Source organism: Meles meles, chromosome 18, assembly GCF_922984935.1.
Source record: "Meles meles chromosome 18, mMelMel3.1 paternal haplotype, whole genome shotgun sequence".
Taxonomy (NCBI): domain Eukaryota; kingdom Metazoa; phylum Chordata; class Mammalia; order Carnivora; family Mustelidae; genus Meles; species Meles meles.
Window position 1 is genome coordinate 12824493 of NC_060083.1, and position 16999 is coordinate 12841491.

General features: G+C 54.4%; 1 protein-coding gene across 1 annotated transcript in view; it reads right to left on the reverse strand.

Moving 5' to 3' along the window:
* LOC123929990 (receptor-type tyrosine-protein phosphatase N2-like) overlaps window positions 1-16999 on the reverse strand; it is a 68057-nt gene that overhangs the window by 22316 nt on the left and 28742 nt on the right. The window contains exons 7-9 of the mRNA XM_045986226.1: window positions 15253-15330; window positions 6626-6745; window positions 5538-5704 (exon numbers count right to left, since the gene is read on the reverse strand). Of these exons, the coding sequence (XP_045842182.1) occupies window positions 5538-5704; window positions 6626-6745; window positions 15253-15330 (365 nt within the window). The remainder of the gene's footprint in view (window positions 1-5537; window positions 5705-6625; window positions 6746-15252; window positions 15331-16999) is intronic.

A 16999-nucleotide genomic window follows, 5' to 3' on the forward strand; every position in this document is an offset into this window, starting at 1 on the left:
TTCCCAGCAGGAACCCACAGCCTCTGTCACCAGCCTGTCCCACTGCCCCATCTAAGGCTCCAGTCACCTGGGCTGCTTAGTGGCGATGGAAATATCTAGATTCCTTGCTAAAATGTTTGAGTTCTTGGGGTGCCTGGGTGGCTCAGTGGGTTAAGCCACTGCCTTTGGCTCAGGTCATGATCTCAGGGTCCTGGGATCGAGCCCCACATCGGGTTCTCCACTCAGCGGGGAGCCTGCTTCCCCTTCTCTCTCTGCCTGCCTCTCTGTCTACTTGTGATCTCTCTCTCTGTCAATAAATAAAAAAAAAAATTAAAAAAAATAAAATGTTTGAGTTCTGCCATTTATGCACCAAGTTTCTTACACCCTAGACATCATACTGGAACGTAACACAACTATCGTCTCCAGCATCTCACAGGGCCTCTTGGCTCTGTCCATCGGTGGGAGCTCTACATCGCTAAGAAACCACAGTGGAGACAAGTAATTCCTTTGTATGTATATGTGTGTGTTTACAAGCAACTCTGCTGTGCAGATTTTAGACCACAGTTTAGAAAAATTAACAACAACATAGATTATTTTGTCACCGAGCCCTAAATCAAAGCAAAGCACCGATTTCAAACGCACTGTATGAACTCCAAGTTTGTCGGAAGTCAGTGAAGCATGAAACAACTAAGCGTGTTTACGAAGTGCTTCGGAATTCTCAATAAAATATTTCTGCAGAGAAAAAAGTCAGTGGAATAACGTGTGCGGGGCTGTGTTCTAAAATACTCCCTATGAATTTCTACAGTGTATGACATGAAGCAAAATTGAAAACAAATGACAGTGCAGAAAAAAAAAAATCTTTTTCCTTGCACCAGACATGGGAAAACGTCACCGTTCTTTGTAAAGGCTTGCTGCCCAGCATGGGGTCAGCTGGAAGCTCATATTCTCTCAATTGGTGGCCTCGTCCTGAAATCCCAGAACTGAGGGGTCGGGAGGTGGGGGTTGTGTGCAGTAGGGAGCTGGCAGACCGCCCAGGCACCCAGCACGTGTTTCCACGTCCACCCCCAGAGCAGAGCTGGCTGCTCCTAGTTCCTGTACGGGCTGAACAGAGTGAGGTCCACACGGCCCCCCAAAAACAAAGGGGTACCTGGGTGCAATGCACCCCAAAGATGGGCCATGCCGGAAGCCACTGGGGTAGCCCTTGATCAGGGCTGCCTCCCGCACTGTGTGGAACGTGCAGACCACCCAAAACCATCTTAAAAATGAGAAGACCCAGAAATGTGGAGGAACAATTGCTGAGGATCCCTGTGACCACATCGCTATTTCTGCTGGAGCTTTTTCTCACTTGTGAGGTCATTGCAGTGTAAGAGTTTAGCGGGAAGGTGAAGAAGGTACGAGTGCACTCATTAAAATCAGCGGCGGGCCAGGATGCCCAGAAGATTCTTGGACCTTTGTGAATCAAATGGATTGGAAAATAAATCTCTTAATTTCTCCTTCTAAAGCCTCCTACTCTTTGGGTCACCTGGCCAGCTCAGTTGGTGGAGTGTGCGACTCTCAGGGTCATGAGTTCGATCCCCAGGTGAGGTGTACAGATTACTTAAAAATTAGGGAAAAAAATCTTCAAACTCCCATTCTTAACTCAGGTTGTAAAGGCAACATGAGCTTTAGGTCTGACGAAATGGACGCCAAACCCACAGGATGAACCCCAGACGTGAGCAACGAGAGGCCCGCTGGCCCCCACCCAGGCTGTGCGCATGGCCGCGGACCTGGCGTTTGCCTGCGTGTGTATGCACACACGGTGCGTGCACGTGCCAATCAAGCAAGCCCAGGCTCAGACTCGATCTGTGGAAGGTTCATTCCTACAGGCCTTTTAGTTTCAAACACAAGGTTTTACTAGAAATCTCTTGGTCACTGGATCTTTTCGATGCGAACATTCTGGCCGTTTCCTACTTGGCAGTCCAGGCTGGGTTTAAAACGACTCTACCCAACGTTTGCCTGCTCACACATGGCTCAGTCTCCAGGTTTGGGGCATTTTTTCTGATGGGGCCGAGCATGGAACTAGTACATTAAAAAGAAAGAAAGAAAGAAAGAAAGAAAGAAAGAAAGAAAGAAAGAAAGAAAGAAAGAAAGAAAGAACGAGCCCCCAGATTCCCTTGTTTAGACTGTACCGGTTTCAGAAAACAGTCACCATAAGGGGCTAGGAGAGCATCAACATCCCGTTTATAGCTGGTCAGCCCCATTTCTGGCAAAGTGCTTTGAGGATAACTGCTCTTAGAGAGGACGGTGTTCTCTAGTAAGTGCCCCTGTGGTCCCTGCTCTTATGTGACAGAATAGAGAGCTGCTTTCTCTGGTGGGCGGTGACAGGCCACCTCGGCTGGACCCAGGGAGGGCTCACTGCGGTTTAACCCTCCACGCTGACCCCGCCCTGGCTTAACATATTTACGAACAGCTAGGAGTCCAGCGTGCATACAGCTTGCTGCCCGGTGGAGAGTTTTATTTACAAAGAATCGGAAGCTTGTATCGTTACAACGTAAGACATCACAAATAGGAAAGTAACAGCATCACACAGTCAACAGAAGCATTCACCTGGTCGACTCCAGACAGAGGCGCAGGGTGTTCATGCAGATAAGTGATACACAGCTGTCTTGTTTGACTCGATTAGAACAAATCAGCAGTCGGCGAAAGGTTGCAAACGTTCGGAAAAATGGATATTATATATATTTCAGCAGGAGGAATTCACTGAGAAAGAATGATTAGCAATACAAACCAACCCCTTAGGTCCCTGAGAAGGAACCATCATGCAACCAACAGCTAGCCATGGTCAGAGGTCATTAGAGGCTCAGAAAAGGGGCTTCCCACACTGCCTTGCAGCAGAGTCACAGCTTCCAATGATCACTTTTGTGACTATGCAACTGGGCTCAGCTGCAACATCACAAAAATAACACTGGCCACCACTCACGAGCTGGCAAAGTAAGGGTCTGTCCATTTCTACAGGGGTCAGCGTTGTGAGTGCCGTTGCGTACAGCAAGAAGGGAGAGACTCAGAGACACAGAGGGAGAGAGAGATAATTTTTTTTAAAGATTTTATTTATTTATTTGACAGAGAGAGACCACAAGCAGACAGAGAGGCAGGCAGAGAGAGAGAGAGGGAAGCAGGCTCGCTGCCGAGCAGAGAGCCCGATGTGGGACTCGATCCCAGGACCCTGAGATCATGACCTGAGCCGAAGGCAGCGGCTTAACCCACTGAGCCACCCAGGCGCCCCGAGAGAGAGAATTTTTAAAAGCAAAGCCCTCGGGTGCCTGGGTGGCTCAGTGGGTTAAAGCCTCTGCCTTCAGCTCAGGTCATGGTCTCAGGGTCCTGGGATCGAGCCCCGCATCAGGCTCTCTGCTCAGCGGGGAGCCTGCTTCCACCTCTCTCTCTGCCTGCCTCTCTGCCTACTTGTGATCTCTCTCTGTCAAATAAATAAATTAAAAATTAAAAAAAAAGAAGCAAAACCCTCACATGTGATGCTGATTATCTCTTGGCTTCAGCGGCTTCCCTTTAAAGTGGAAATGTGCTCCCTCTGGGCTCCTGAACTGTGTAATCACACATCTCAGTGCCTGACGCACCCTGGCCAGAGCAGGGGAAGGCGGGGTGCATGGTCGGGGATGGGGTTGGCGGGGGGACCCCGCATAAGGTGACCAGTGTCTCCGGAAGCCAATGCCCCTTTCTGATTGCTGACTTTTGGGAGGTTCTTCTACCCAGAAAACCCCAAAGCGGCAATCCGTGCCTGAGCACGATGCCTCTGAGAATGCGGTGGCTGCTGCCCACCATCCAGAGAGTCCATGACAGGCAGGCTGGTCTGGAATACTGGGCGGTGCCGAGTCAGGCAAGCCCGCAAAGCTTTTGATTCTAATAGACTGGCACATTTCACCTGAACAAAAACCTCCCGGAGCCTTATTTCCCAAGCTTCCGGGGAGGGGGAACTTGGGGCATCCGTGTTTCTTGGAGCAGGTTGTACGCACTGAGGGCTGGTCGTGTATTGTTCCATTCCATATAGGGATATGGATTTCCATGTCCACCCATAGCATACATGTGCGAACACTGGGTGAGCATAAAGACGAAGCTGGTCTCTCTTTGTAGCCACGTCCTTTGGCCAGTAATGACTCCTTCCCAAGACGCTATCTCAGGAAATGCACTCTAGGTCAGATTCTTAGGTAGCCCACGTTTAGAAAGAATGATCAGCCTGAAACCCCACTGTCTCACGTGACATGGCCACGTGACTCAAGGGTGGTAACTGCTTGGATATCAATCCCTCTGGGGTGGGGAACCACGCTGGACTAAGGTGCACTTTATTTCCTAGTTCGTTGTTCTGGATGTCTGCCTGCTTTTGCAATGAGGCAGGTTTCCCACTGGTTAAGCGTGAGAGGGGTCTGCAGAGCCAAGAGCTCGGGCACCGTGCTGCTCAGCACCTGCCTCGCTGGGTGGCTGCTCATTCTTGACCTCTATAGGCAACAGCTAGTGCTGGCCCCCATTACCAACTAGTCCAATGGACAAGCCAAGCTTCCATTCTGAATTCCCCCCTTTTTTGCCTTGTCAATAGCTTCCTGAAAGATGGAGTCTGGCATTCATGTCAACAGCTCAGTAACCACCCTCTAGCGCCAGACAGCCCCCTGGGCAGCTGGCTGGTGGGGCGTGATCAAAGACTGGATGTTTCCAGACTGTTGGCTTCCAAACTGCACTAGAACACACAGTCATGCACTAATTCCATCTGTGCTCTCCCCCAAGGTCTAAGGCCCCCCAGGCCAGATCTGGGCCCGCGCCTGTTACATCTCATTATCCTGTCCGACCAGAGATTATCCAAACTAAAACCCTGCCTTTTCCTCATCAATATCCTGCGAAGCAGGAACTTCAGGACTCCAGCACTTGGAGAATCTTATCAGAAACAAGGACCGCATTTCCACAATTCTAACATGGCTACATCCCCCCGTTTTAACTCCTGTAAAACCAGAAAACACCTTGCGGGTACTATGTACCATCATCGAAACCCCTTCCCCTCCCCCTCCTTTGTGTCATACGGAAGATATCGCTGACCCTGGAACAGCGCGGCTCTGAGCTGTGCTGGTCCGCTCACACCCGAATTTTTTTTTTTCCCTCGATAAATACAGGTCAGCACTGAAAATGTATTTTCTCTTCCTTGTGATTTTCTTCATGATGGTTTCTTTCCTCCGGCGTACTGTACTGCAGGACCGCAGGGCCCAGTACACCCAGCAACCAGGATGTGCCGACTGGCTTCTTGTGCCACTGGTGAGGCTTCTAGTCAACAGAGGCTTATTATAGTTATGTTTTGGGGGAGCCAAAAGTTAAACGTGTATTTTCCACGATGTCAGGGGGCTGGTGCCCCAAGCCCGTGCTGTTCAGGGGTCGACTGTATGTTTATGATCTATAAGTGCAGACAGATGGTGCGTTGTACAGCAAATGACCCCTTAGACACAGGAAACCTGGTGTTGGACCGCGCTCCCTCCTCTCACGCCTGCACTCCAATCATGTTACCCTGCTTGCAGGGCTGTTTGTCATACCTGCAGAAATCCAGGAGGGACCTCACGGAGGAAGGCACTCCCTGGTCATTCCAGCTCAGGAAGTGGAACTGGGTCATTGTGCGCATCTCGTTGCTTTGAAGGATCTTCAGGTAGAAGCTCCTGATGAGGAAATCCTCACACCAGATGTGCTTGGAGACAAGATTCACCTGTACAGGAGGACGGGGAGGGGGGGCATTGGGAAGGTAAAGCATTGTCTGAGCACCATGGCATTCTGAGCAGCGAAGGGCGAACATTACCCGGACCACACACGGGTCAGCAGTGGCTGGACGGCCCCTCCTACCTTCTCAGTTTTAACTGCGTTTATGCAAACGATAACTGTGGGTTCTTAATATCACCCAGGTCCATTAGCCAAATTGTTAGAAAATTATGTTACAATCCAAAGTGATTCTAGCTTTCATCCTTTGTATCTCTAAGCCATCTAAACCTGCAAAAAAACTATGCTTTGGAACAGAAACACCAGTGGGTTCCACTGTACCTTAAATCTCACTGCAGGTGGTTATCACCTCGAGGTGGAGAGGAGACCAAGGGGTTTATGCAGACAGCGGGGCTGGGCGCTTCTCGGGGTCAAGGGCATGCTCAGTGGCCTAAAAGCCAGGACTCTGAGCTAGGGCTGGTCTTCACACCCCTACCCCCACGGGACTCTGCATTCTGACTGATGTTTAATGCAGAACATTAAACATAATGTGCTCATGCGCTCATGCGGGTTCATGTTGAGCTGCCCAAGTCGGCACAGTTCATCGTTGACGTGGACAGAGTGTCCGGCAAGGGAAGGAGGCTCGAATCTGTGCTTCCACAGCCTTGAACGCCGCAGGAGGCCACCGTGCAGGCAGGCTCTTCCTACAACAGGCCCAGGAGCGTCTATTGCTCGGGGCCTGGCTCCATGGGCCTCCTTGGGACATAAATGTTTTTTGGTTCCTTCTGTCTGGATTTGGAACCCTAAAGCTTTAGAATTTATGCCAGAGCCCGGGGCGCCATAGCACGGCTGTTTGGAGGGTCTGGGGGTCCATGGACTGTGGGACCCTGGGGACGCCTGCTTGCCCACCTGCTCCTGTCCTCTGCGGGAGTACCTGGTAGACGTGGTAGAGGTTGGAGTCTTTGTCGGGCCAGGAATGGTAGCACTGCCGGACGCCATTCTCCGAGAGGGGCGTCAGCATCACGATGACCACGCAGCTGCTCTCCCACACCATGCAGACAGAGACAGAGACAGGCCACGGCCACCTCGTGACTACTGGGTCCTGCGTGACGCATGCAATCCCTGCGCTCCTTGACATGGGCCATGGGGGCTCATGCTCGAGCACTGCCCTCTCTTTGGCCGCGCCTCCTCTGTGGCTGGCTTCCTGCCCCTGAATACACCCCGTAGCTTCCACGCTCCATAAAATATGAAAAACACACCACAAGTGGCTCATTCCACACCTTTTAAAATGTCTCGAGACCCACGTTCAGCCGTCTGGCCTCCCAGCTTTGGACCTTTGGAGGGAACCTTCTACCACACGGTACGGACAGGCAGCGTGGCCTCTGACACTGTCCCCAGCAGTGCCACTGGGGGCACGTCTGCTCCCACATGCAGTGCAGATGGAAACTGGATGGCACGACTGTTTTTTGGTCGTTGTCATTTTTCTGCATGACGAGAAAACCGTTTTTGCTTTGTGAAGCTGCCGTCCTATGGGAAGCAGACTCTGCTTACAGAGAGCCATGGCTGGGGTTTCATTTACCTCCACGGAATATGGCCACACTAGGCCACGAACACAATTCACAGTAGCCATGTTACGAGCCACAGCGAATGGATGGACACACATCCAAACATGGTGGAGGGCAGACACTGGGCCCTCCACAGGGCTTCCTCTCCAGCTCCCAGTCTGGTGGCTGTGGGCCTGCGTGTTAACCCTGTAGTGTCGTCACTGAGACTGAGACCGCTGGTTCTGTGGGCCACGCAGAGGCGGTGCCGGGGAGCGTGTCAGCCTGGTGAATTGCAGAGCCCGGACGAGCATGCTTTGCCTGTGGTGGGTTACGGGGACTTCACAGAAATATTTACAAGCAACTGCATTTCGGGGGTCTGCCCTCCTGCCCGCAGCTCCCTCCATCTGGTGACATTTCCCAAATGGGAAACAGCTGCTTCTGACCCTGGATCCAGATGAGGCCACCAACGTGGATGGAACACGAGCCTTCAGGAATGATTCTAGAGTATAAACGGGGCCGTGCTCGGAGGAACCGGGTCCCGCTTGCTGGAGAGCCTCTGCTCGGATGCCCCAGGGCCACTGCTAAGACCTGGGATGCCTCCATGGCATGGCTTCACGCACCAAGGCAGTGGCCATGGCAGCCTCTGGTGTATCTGGTCCCTGCTGGCCTCTTCTTCGGCAATCGTGCACTGCAGAGTTGGGAGCAGTCCCAATGTCCTGTGCCACCACTGGCCGCCAGTCCCTAGGAGCCCGCCCCAGGCTTCTTCTCCGGGATGATGCAGCAGTTGAGCATGCCTGCAGTTCCAGGGGCACAGACGAGCCTAGTTAAAGCAGATGGAAAGAAACCGCCATGTCTCTTCATTCAAAGTCCATCTTGAAAACTAACTATTCAGCAAACCAAACTCTTTGAAAGCCCCACAGAGACCTGATGAAAGGAAAGCTGACCCATCCAAAATCGCAGGGAGCCCAGGTCACGTGTTCTGCCAGGCACCCGCTCCCTCAAGGCATAAAACTGCTCTCTGTACTTAGATCTCTTGTGATGTGTCCCTTTCTACCTTTGATATCCTTGTTCTGTACTCATGCCTTTCTCCCACTGGCCCAGCATCTCTGAGAAGACCAGAGGCTTGTCTGGGCACAATTTCCACTCTCCCCGGCAGCCAGGACCATGCCTGGTTCTAGTGAGTGCTTGGCTAAAAACAACACGTGTGTTTAGAAGAGACCCCTTGAATATTTCTGTAAAAGGAAATAAAGAAAATCCTGTCAAAGGCAGGCCTGGAAGGAGGTTTCCCGGGACCTGCTCAATGCCAGAAAGGCTTTTTTGTTTTTCATTTTCTTAGCATGGGAACCATGTGCACGGGTGTTGGAGCCATGGGCACATGAGGCAGACAGCTCTTCTCGTGGGCGCTGTAGCCCCCACGGGCCTAACCGTGCAGCTCATTTCTGTGCTGGACTTACTTTTACAGCTTGAACAGAGATATCTGAAGTCTGGCCAAGATGAAGTTGACTCACATTTTAGGAGTCAGTTAATAAGGTTTAGTAACACTTGCGTTTTCGTCCTTAAGGGCTCACTGGTGTCTGTTGGCTCTACCGTGGTCTGAAACACATCCACAAGGGAAAAACAAGAGTCTGGGACACTTTCTGCAGTCGAGACCCCCAACCCGCCCTCGGCCTCCCCGAACGCCAGGTCTGAGCACTGCAGCAGGCTTCCTGTGGTCACGGGCTCTGCATCAAGCCACTTTGAGGACAGGCGGGGAAACCTCTGTCGTGTCTTCCGCGCACAGCTCAGAACGCACCCACCCAACCTGCTATTTGGCGCACAAGCACATCCGCATGGGCCTCCCTCAGTGATAAAGACACCGTCCACGCTGGCGGTGTGATGTTCGGTGCCGACATCCTGCGCCCCAGCCGGTCATATGGCCGCCATCCCACAGGCTGTACACGGCAGTCTTGACCTCTGAAATTCCCTCCTACCAGGCGTAAAGAAGGCATCTCAGTAAGAAATCCTTGTCGTGTCCCTGGAACGGGGTACACATTCTCTACGGAAGATAGCACGGCTCACTTAGCTGGAGGCTGCTGGATGCGAACCCTGGTCACGCAGGGGTTCCCAGAGCCAGGGCACACGCTTCCTGCCACGTCTGCGTCATCCAGTCCTGTGCAGTCCCTACAGGTTCTCATCACAGTGTTTGGACATCTAGAACGCTCCCTGGAGGAGGGAGAAAAGCAGGGTGGAGGTAGGTGAGGGAGGGGACAGAGGGAGGGGACAGGGAACCAGGAACACACTTAAAAGCAGAACAGCCAGGATGTTTTCAGCTGTGATCTGGAATACCAGCTGAAAAAGGAACTCAGGTGGCTCTGGGGGTGCCTGGGGGACTCTGTTGGTGAAGCGTCTGCCTTCGGCTCAGTCGTGATCTCAGGTTCCTGGGATGGAGCCCTGTGTCCATAGTGCTCTTTGCTCCATGGGGAGCCTGCTTCTCGCTCTCCCTCCGCTTCTTTCCCGTTCATGCTATCTTGTTCTCTCTCAAATAAATAAATCTCTTTTTTTTTTTTTAAAGGAGAGAAGACGACACTCAGGATATCTGTCTTTCACCGAGGCCCGCCCAAATGCGAAGGCTGATGAGAGGACTCAGGGCTCTCCGCTGTGCGTTCCCTATGCAGAGTCGCAAGTGCTTGGCAGATCAGGGGTTTCAAGCCCTACGTTGAGGGGAGGTGATGAACTTGTGTGTAGGGAGTCCGGTGAGACGATTTATCTGCGGTAAAACATCCTGGCATGTCCCTGGCATGGGACTGAAGGGGTTTTCCCAAGAAATGAACTCTCCTCAGTTCCTGTATTTCCTTTAATTTAACCCAACAATGTGCTTGAAAACCAGCCAGTCCCTAAGCTAACGGGGCTCTGGAGCCAATGTCCGCTTCCACAACTCCTCGCTGCCCCAGAAGCAGGAGACCCCTTCACACATGACCTAGAGGGTGTCCAGGGGGAAGACCAATGACAATGCATCAGGAGCATCACACAGCGATGGGGCTTTGGGGACAAGCTCAGACTCTCAGGTGGGGCCTCTGAGGACGGCTAGGAGTCCGACTTCTGACCTGAGCCCTGGTGTGATGTGGTCCCCTGAGGAAGAGGGACGAGGAGGCCACGGGGACCCTGGATCTGGGGGAGGCTGGGGCTGGCCCTGGGGACCAGGCTGGGGCTTCTCTGGACACTGGCTCCGCTCCTGCAGGCTTTGACGGTGATGCCTCTGACAGGGCCGTGTGTGGCCGGAGTGGACTGCCCAGGCACCAGCCTCCTCCCTCCCTCTGCTCTCCACCAGGCACAGGCCCAGGGCCTCCAGGGCAGGACAGATGCATGGACTCGGTCCCTGGCCGTGTCTGGGCCCTGGGGACCTGCCGTATGCATGCTGCTCGCTTGGGCTTTGTTTGACTCTTCCTCCCAGGTCCCCTTCTCACCTCCTCCCCACAACCCCCAGCGGAAAGTGCTCAGGACAGGGAACCTTTGCCTTCTTGGGCTCTCCCATGGGATCATGGCAAGAACTGCGATAAATATAACCCTCTATTTAAACCCAGCCCATCCCTCTTGGGAAAGAGAGCGTGCCCCCGGTGAAGGCTTCATAATGGAGGACCTTTGGAAAGTGGGGGACAGGACTCAAAGGGAGGGCTTTCTTCTCGGTGACACGTTGCTAACCGTGTCTGTGTTTGTGTCCACCGTGCACCAGCGGGACCCCCTCTATGGGGCGGCCCTCTGACCTGGGCTGCAGACTCTGGGCCCCATCCCCACTTGCTGGCTGCTGGTTCCACCTGAAAGAGCTCATCTGTTTGGCGGGATGGGCCGGTGTCCTCTTGGCTGAGCCGCCCCATGGTGAACGGGGATGACAACCAGTCTGCAACCTGTGGAGAATGTCGCAGGTCCTGGGCCGGGAGGCTGCCGGTGCCCTGCTCTACCACTCCCATCTGCAAGTCGTCCTCTCATATCTGAGCTCGGTGAACGGGGTGGCCTGACTTTCTGGTGGTGACGCATCAACGCGGCCACTGTGGAAAGGACCTGGTTTGGGCAGCTTCCCCTATAATACGAGAGGAGTGAGGACAGTCACCTGCCTCCTCATATCAGGATTCCCTCGGGCCTGGGTGGGGAGAGAGAGAGTGTGTGCAGGTCTGCTGGGAGCTACACTGTGGCCATGGGAAGAGGGGGTACCCGTGGCAAGAATGGCAACTGGCCAAGTCCCCCAGGATGGCCCCCTCCTCCTGCTGCCCCGGCTGCCCACATCCCCGTCCCACAGAGATGTCTCTTCTGGGTGAAAGCTGTCCTCACGCTCCTCTGGAGATGTCTGGCATGGAGCTCAGCCCACGGGCTCCGGGCTCCAGGATGCCTTGGGGGGCCAGAGCTCACTGCCTGCAGCTCTGACATGCTCTGGACCTCGAGAGCCAGTGACGCAGCACCTTCGTTGGCAGCAATGTGTTAACTATGAGAACGCCCACCGTCTCTGCGGGGAGGCTGCCTGCCTTGTGTTTCCGGGAGGGGACGCGCCTGGGAGCAGCGCCTCCCCCAGCATGGCGCCGTCTTCCCTGCCGAGTATGGGCAGCAAAAAGCCTGAGTTCTGGAGATCTGGGTCTGCATTGTGCCCAGCCTCCAGCTGGCTGTGCGGACTCGGTGAAGTCGTTAGGGGCCCCGGGCTCCAGCCTTCTGGTAGAACAGGGACCACGATCTTCTCCCACTGCAGTCAAATAAACCTAGGATGCACCTTCTCTGTCGTTTTTACAAGCAGACTTAAGCAGCGTTAAGTACTCTCGTTGCCACCACTCATCCCAGAACGTTCCGTCTTCCTGAACGCAAACTGTCCCCGTTAAATACCAGCTCCATCCCGCTCCCCTGGCGCCCACCCTCTGCTTCCTGTCTCCCTGGATTGGACTCCCTGCAGCCCTCCTACCGGGGCCCTGGGAACTCAGGTTCACCCTCGGTCATCAGGGGCCTTGGCGAAGGTGGTTGCCCGCAGCGCCGCCCAGGGTCGGGCACATAGTGAGTCCGCAGTGGGTTTTCCCTCTCTTCCTGCTCCTTTCCTTCCACTCCCTTGGACTCCAGAGCCGCCCGTGCATATGTGTGCGTGTCTTTCTCTCAAAGGAACCACGCAGGCCACACCACACAGTGGCGGACACCCTCCCGGATCAGGACGTGTGTTCCTGCCTCAGCGCTCGAACCAACAGATGGCTGGCTTCTCCCGCCTCCTCCTTCTCCTCTGCCCTCCAGTCCCGACGTTCCCCTCCCCACATGGCTCATCAACGCCCAAGCTTCCCGGTGTCTGTGGGCTGTCACAGGCTGTGGGACTGTCCGCTACCCCCTGCAAGTTAACTGAGCAGTCCTGGGGACTTGCACATTCTGGACATGCTGGGCCTGGCTTGGGCCCCCTCGCTGACGACCTCCCCTGCCCCCGCCGCCCAGCAGCCTCTCTCTGGATTCCCGCAGTGGCCACGTGTCTGTCTCAGCAGCAAAGTGTTTGGTCTCAGCCAGTGCTCTTCTCTTAGTAATGCACGGAATAGTGTCCCCCATAGGTCACACACACCTGGAACCTGCGGACATGACCTTCTTTGGAAATAAGGCCTCTGCAGGTGTGTTCAGCACGATGTACACTGGCCAGAATGGACCCTTAGTCTAATGACCAGCGACCTTGGAAGAGGAGCAGAATTTGAGGCAGAAACACAGATATCCTGTGGGGGGTCACCCCGTGGATGGAGGCAGGGGGGTGCAATGTGTCCATGGCCAGAACCCCAGCCATGCTGGCTACTCCAGAAGCGGGAGACAGAGACACGAGCAGGTCCCCCCACAGAGGCTCCGGTTGGAACCAGTCCTGCCCACACCTGGTGTCAGGGCTTGTATGCGCTACTTTGTTAAGTCACGGCAGCCTTGGAGAAGCCGTGCCCCCACCTTCCTCGAGACCATGGCATCTAGCCTCAGGGTGTCTGGAGTCGAACCAGTTTCTTTATGATAGACTTCTCAGCGGCTTCGGTGTGCTGTTGTGTGTAATAATCCTGGAGTGTGAGCTGGTCACCTGCAGAGTCTTCTTGTCCTGGGACACCTGCTACCATTCAGATGGACACTGGCATGTTCTGAGCAGCATGACTAAGGCTGCGATCCCGCCCATGGTCATGTTTCTCACGTTGCTTCATTTATGATGGCTTCTTCTGTTCCTGAATGTCAGACCTCCAGACACTTTGGAGAGTGACCCACGCCCTGCAGGCCCTGGTGACATGACGTGGGTCACTCTGACAACTACCTCCATCTGGAACACGGGGCAAGAAAAACATCCCAGCGCTCACGCTCATGTGACCTGGGCAAAGCGGAGGCCTCTTCGTCTTCCGACAGCAAAGATTGTTTTAACACACACACAACCCTCTGGACGGGACCTGGTCCACGGTAAGTGGCTGTGGATGTGACCAGCTGTTACCGCTGGGAAGTGTCCTTGTGCCTTCCAGAAGCCTCGCATGTGGGAAGCAATTGCCGGCACCTAACCGTTGTTAGAATCGGATGATGGGTCAAGGTTGAGGACTCCCTCCTCCCGGCGCACAACTTGGAATGTTCTCTGTCCCTCCTCCTGAGCATCAGAAGCCGGGGAGGCAGCTGGAATGGGATGGCAGCGGCACATCAGTGATGTTCTATGAGCAGAGCCATAATCTGTGGGCTCCCATGAGTCTCAGCTGAGCCTCTGCACGAACGTCCCTCTGGAGCTGGTGTCCCAGGACCAGGTGGCCCATGGGTGCTGAGCTCCAAGCAGGGAGGCACCCCATGCAGGCCACATGGCCTCTCTGGGTATGACGTGGGAGAACGTCAGCGTCTCGTGGCTCGGGACCCACTGGTCCTCCCACCATCCTAACGTGAGTTTAGTGGCTCTGCGCCGCAGTTACAGGTTTGGACAACAGAACCCTGAGGCTCCGTTGGTTTATTTTCTTCAGCAGCATAAAGGCTGCGAGGCAGAGCCCGGGGCTGCATGGACATGCTCTGATCTTGGTTCCAGGTGACGTCTGTGGTAAGCTATGGCACCCAGGATCAACACACTGAGAAGGCAGGGGTGCATGCGGGACCCTCCTCCAAGTCCTCCAGAGCCCCCCACGCTGGGCACGTGCCCTGCTGCAGGTGGGGAGGCTGCAGAGGGCCCACAGCACAGTGGGGAGCAGAACAAGAGACTCTGGGGAACAGAAGCATGGAACCTGTCAGCCCAAGGAGGCCTTTACTCTTAGAACTGCCACTTTGGACGCCAGCTTCACCAGCTGGGGTCCGAGGTAACCCCATCTGAGTGCATGGCCATGCTGCCGGGGTGGGGGCTTGCCATCCTCCCAGGCACTCTGTCTGCTCGCCCTCTCACCTCTGTCCTCCACGGGTTCGGCTGGGCGGCTGGATGCCCCCACCAGGGCTGGGGACAGCAGCGTGCTTGATGCACAGGGGAGTTGGTTTGACCGTGCCACCTTGCAAAGCCCCTTCCCCCTTAGCTCTGTGGCATGGCAGAAGCTGGAGCAGGACGTGGGGGAAAAAGGGGAGGCCCCTCAGTCTCCTGTCTGCTCTCTGGGGCCTGTGCTCATGCTGGCTCTCAGCGGCTGAGCCTCCGTCTGGGTGTTCAGGACTCTGCTGGATGGAACAGACTAGCCTGGCCCTTAAATGAGTGAAAGAGGGTCTACAAAGAAGAGGAGCTATAATCTGACACCACTGTTTACCTTCAGAGAAGAGAACCATGGACAAGGACACATTTGGACAGAATGCAGTAATTTAAATACTTATTAATTCCATTTCCTACTATTTCATGAAATAAAATTTTAAAGTGTGTAGAAAAGTAAGGATCTTTAAAGTATTCAATCTCTCGAGTTTTGAAAAACAGAAGATTAATAATAGAAACCATTAAAGGACCCGCATAAATCAAGTAACATTGATGAGTGCCGCCTAGAAACAAGTTTACATTTACTGAATCAGGTCCAAGCCATTACTCGCGGCCCGTCTGTCAAGGTCTCGTCGTCAGAAGAGTTCTGACTCCCTGCAGACTCACCTGCCAGAAGTTGGTCACGGTGGCAGGCAGCGGTCCCTGGGTGGCAATGTAGGCAGGATTCCCAAGGTGGTGATCCATCTGCAGAGACAAGATTAGAGGAACAAAGATGAGCCAAAAACCTAGAAAACAACCAGGAAAGAGAACACGGCTAAGGAGGTGAAGGTGGCATGTCCCGGGCCAGATGCTGGCCCTGGGGTCGCAGAGTGAGAAGAGCAGGCCGGGCTTCCTTGCTGTCCCTTCTGATTGCGACAATGCTTGGACCTCAGCAGAGCCCCGTGGCCCGGGCGAAGACAGGTGGGGCGCCCACGTGGCGGTGTGTGCAGGGATGCGGGTGTTCTAGACCCGCCCAGCCACGGACCAGCATGCATGGCCCCCACCTCAGCCAGGAGCCTTGGCCCCGGCCACCTGCCATGTAAGCTGCCCGCACCTGTACCCCAGGCCACGTGCAGGGGTGTGGCCAACACGCCCCTGTAGGAATTGCAGGGGTAGGAATTGGGAGAGGTGAAGCCGGGGGTCAGACCCATGAGACCCCCTTCAGGGTCCCAGAAGAATGAATGGAGGAGTGCATCCTGCCTCCCACGAAAAGTTAGCTCTTCTCACACGGATGCTGGTCCCCATTACCCAGAAAGGGGTGCCGGCACCCTGATCAGGCTGGGGGTCTGTGAGCGTGGGGTGCAAGACCTCCCCTGGAGATGAGCCCAGCCTTCTGGCTGCTCGTTTCCCATTCCAGTCCTACAGAGCCAGGCACGGGGCTGAAGACAGACAAACAGCAGAAGACGCCGCGGTGGGCGTTCTGGCTGGGTGGTCTATCCAAGCACAGCCTGCTGGTCGAGACAGAGGGAGTCTGGTTTAAAATACCTTTGTTATGACATTTAATTCAAAGACGTCTAAGCAGGAGAATGCAGGGAGAAAGTGACCCAAGGAACAAAGCCTGGAAAAGGAAAGTGGGGGAAATGCAATCTGAGGGTCATCAAATGGACAGCCCCTTCCCTCCCGGGTCTTCCCGGCCCACTGTGCACCCTGGATGGACGGCACCACGGGGGGTGGACTGGGCCTTGAGCTGAAGCCTCACCTCGGCGCCAGGCTTCCGCTCCCCTGTCCGTCCCTGATTTTCTCCCATCTGGAGCTAAAATTTACTCTCCTGATACCAAGGTTTGAGGAGAGATTTAAAATCCTCTGTGTTTAAAGAAACCTGTTAAGAAGACATTTCCCAATACAATGAAAAAAGGAGGCGTTTTCAACACACATGGTTGTGTGGCAGCCCACGGGGGTGTCGGCTGTCTACCCCACAGCCATGGTGAGACCCGGCCCAGCGCTGGGGTTGAAGTTGCCGCGGGAGGCGCCATCTCTGCATCTGGGGCGTCCTCGCAGAGATGACGGCCGTCAGCACAAACGGGTGCGGGGCCCACCTTGTAATTACGAGGCTCCTGGAAGATCGGATGCAGGTCAGTCCCACAGAACAGCTGTGGGACGCCAGTGGGGGTGGGGCAGGAAAATGCTTTTTCTGCCTCTGGTCTGTGGGTCCCGATTAAGACTGGGCCTCGTTTTCAGAACACGCATTTGTTGGAGGCAACAGCTATGTACAAAAACCCTGTCTCTTTCCAGCAAACAATTTTGCGTGAGAAGTAAAACCCCACCTCCTTTTCAAATGTGGGTTTTTGCCCAAAGCAATTTAGAGAGCACCACATTTAAAAATCATCAGTGTGTTCAAACTAGCACCTTAGTTGCTTTCAAACTGAGAAATCTC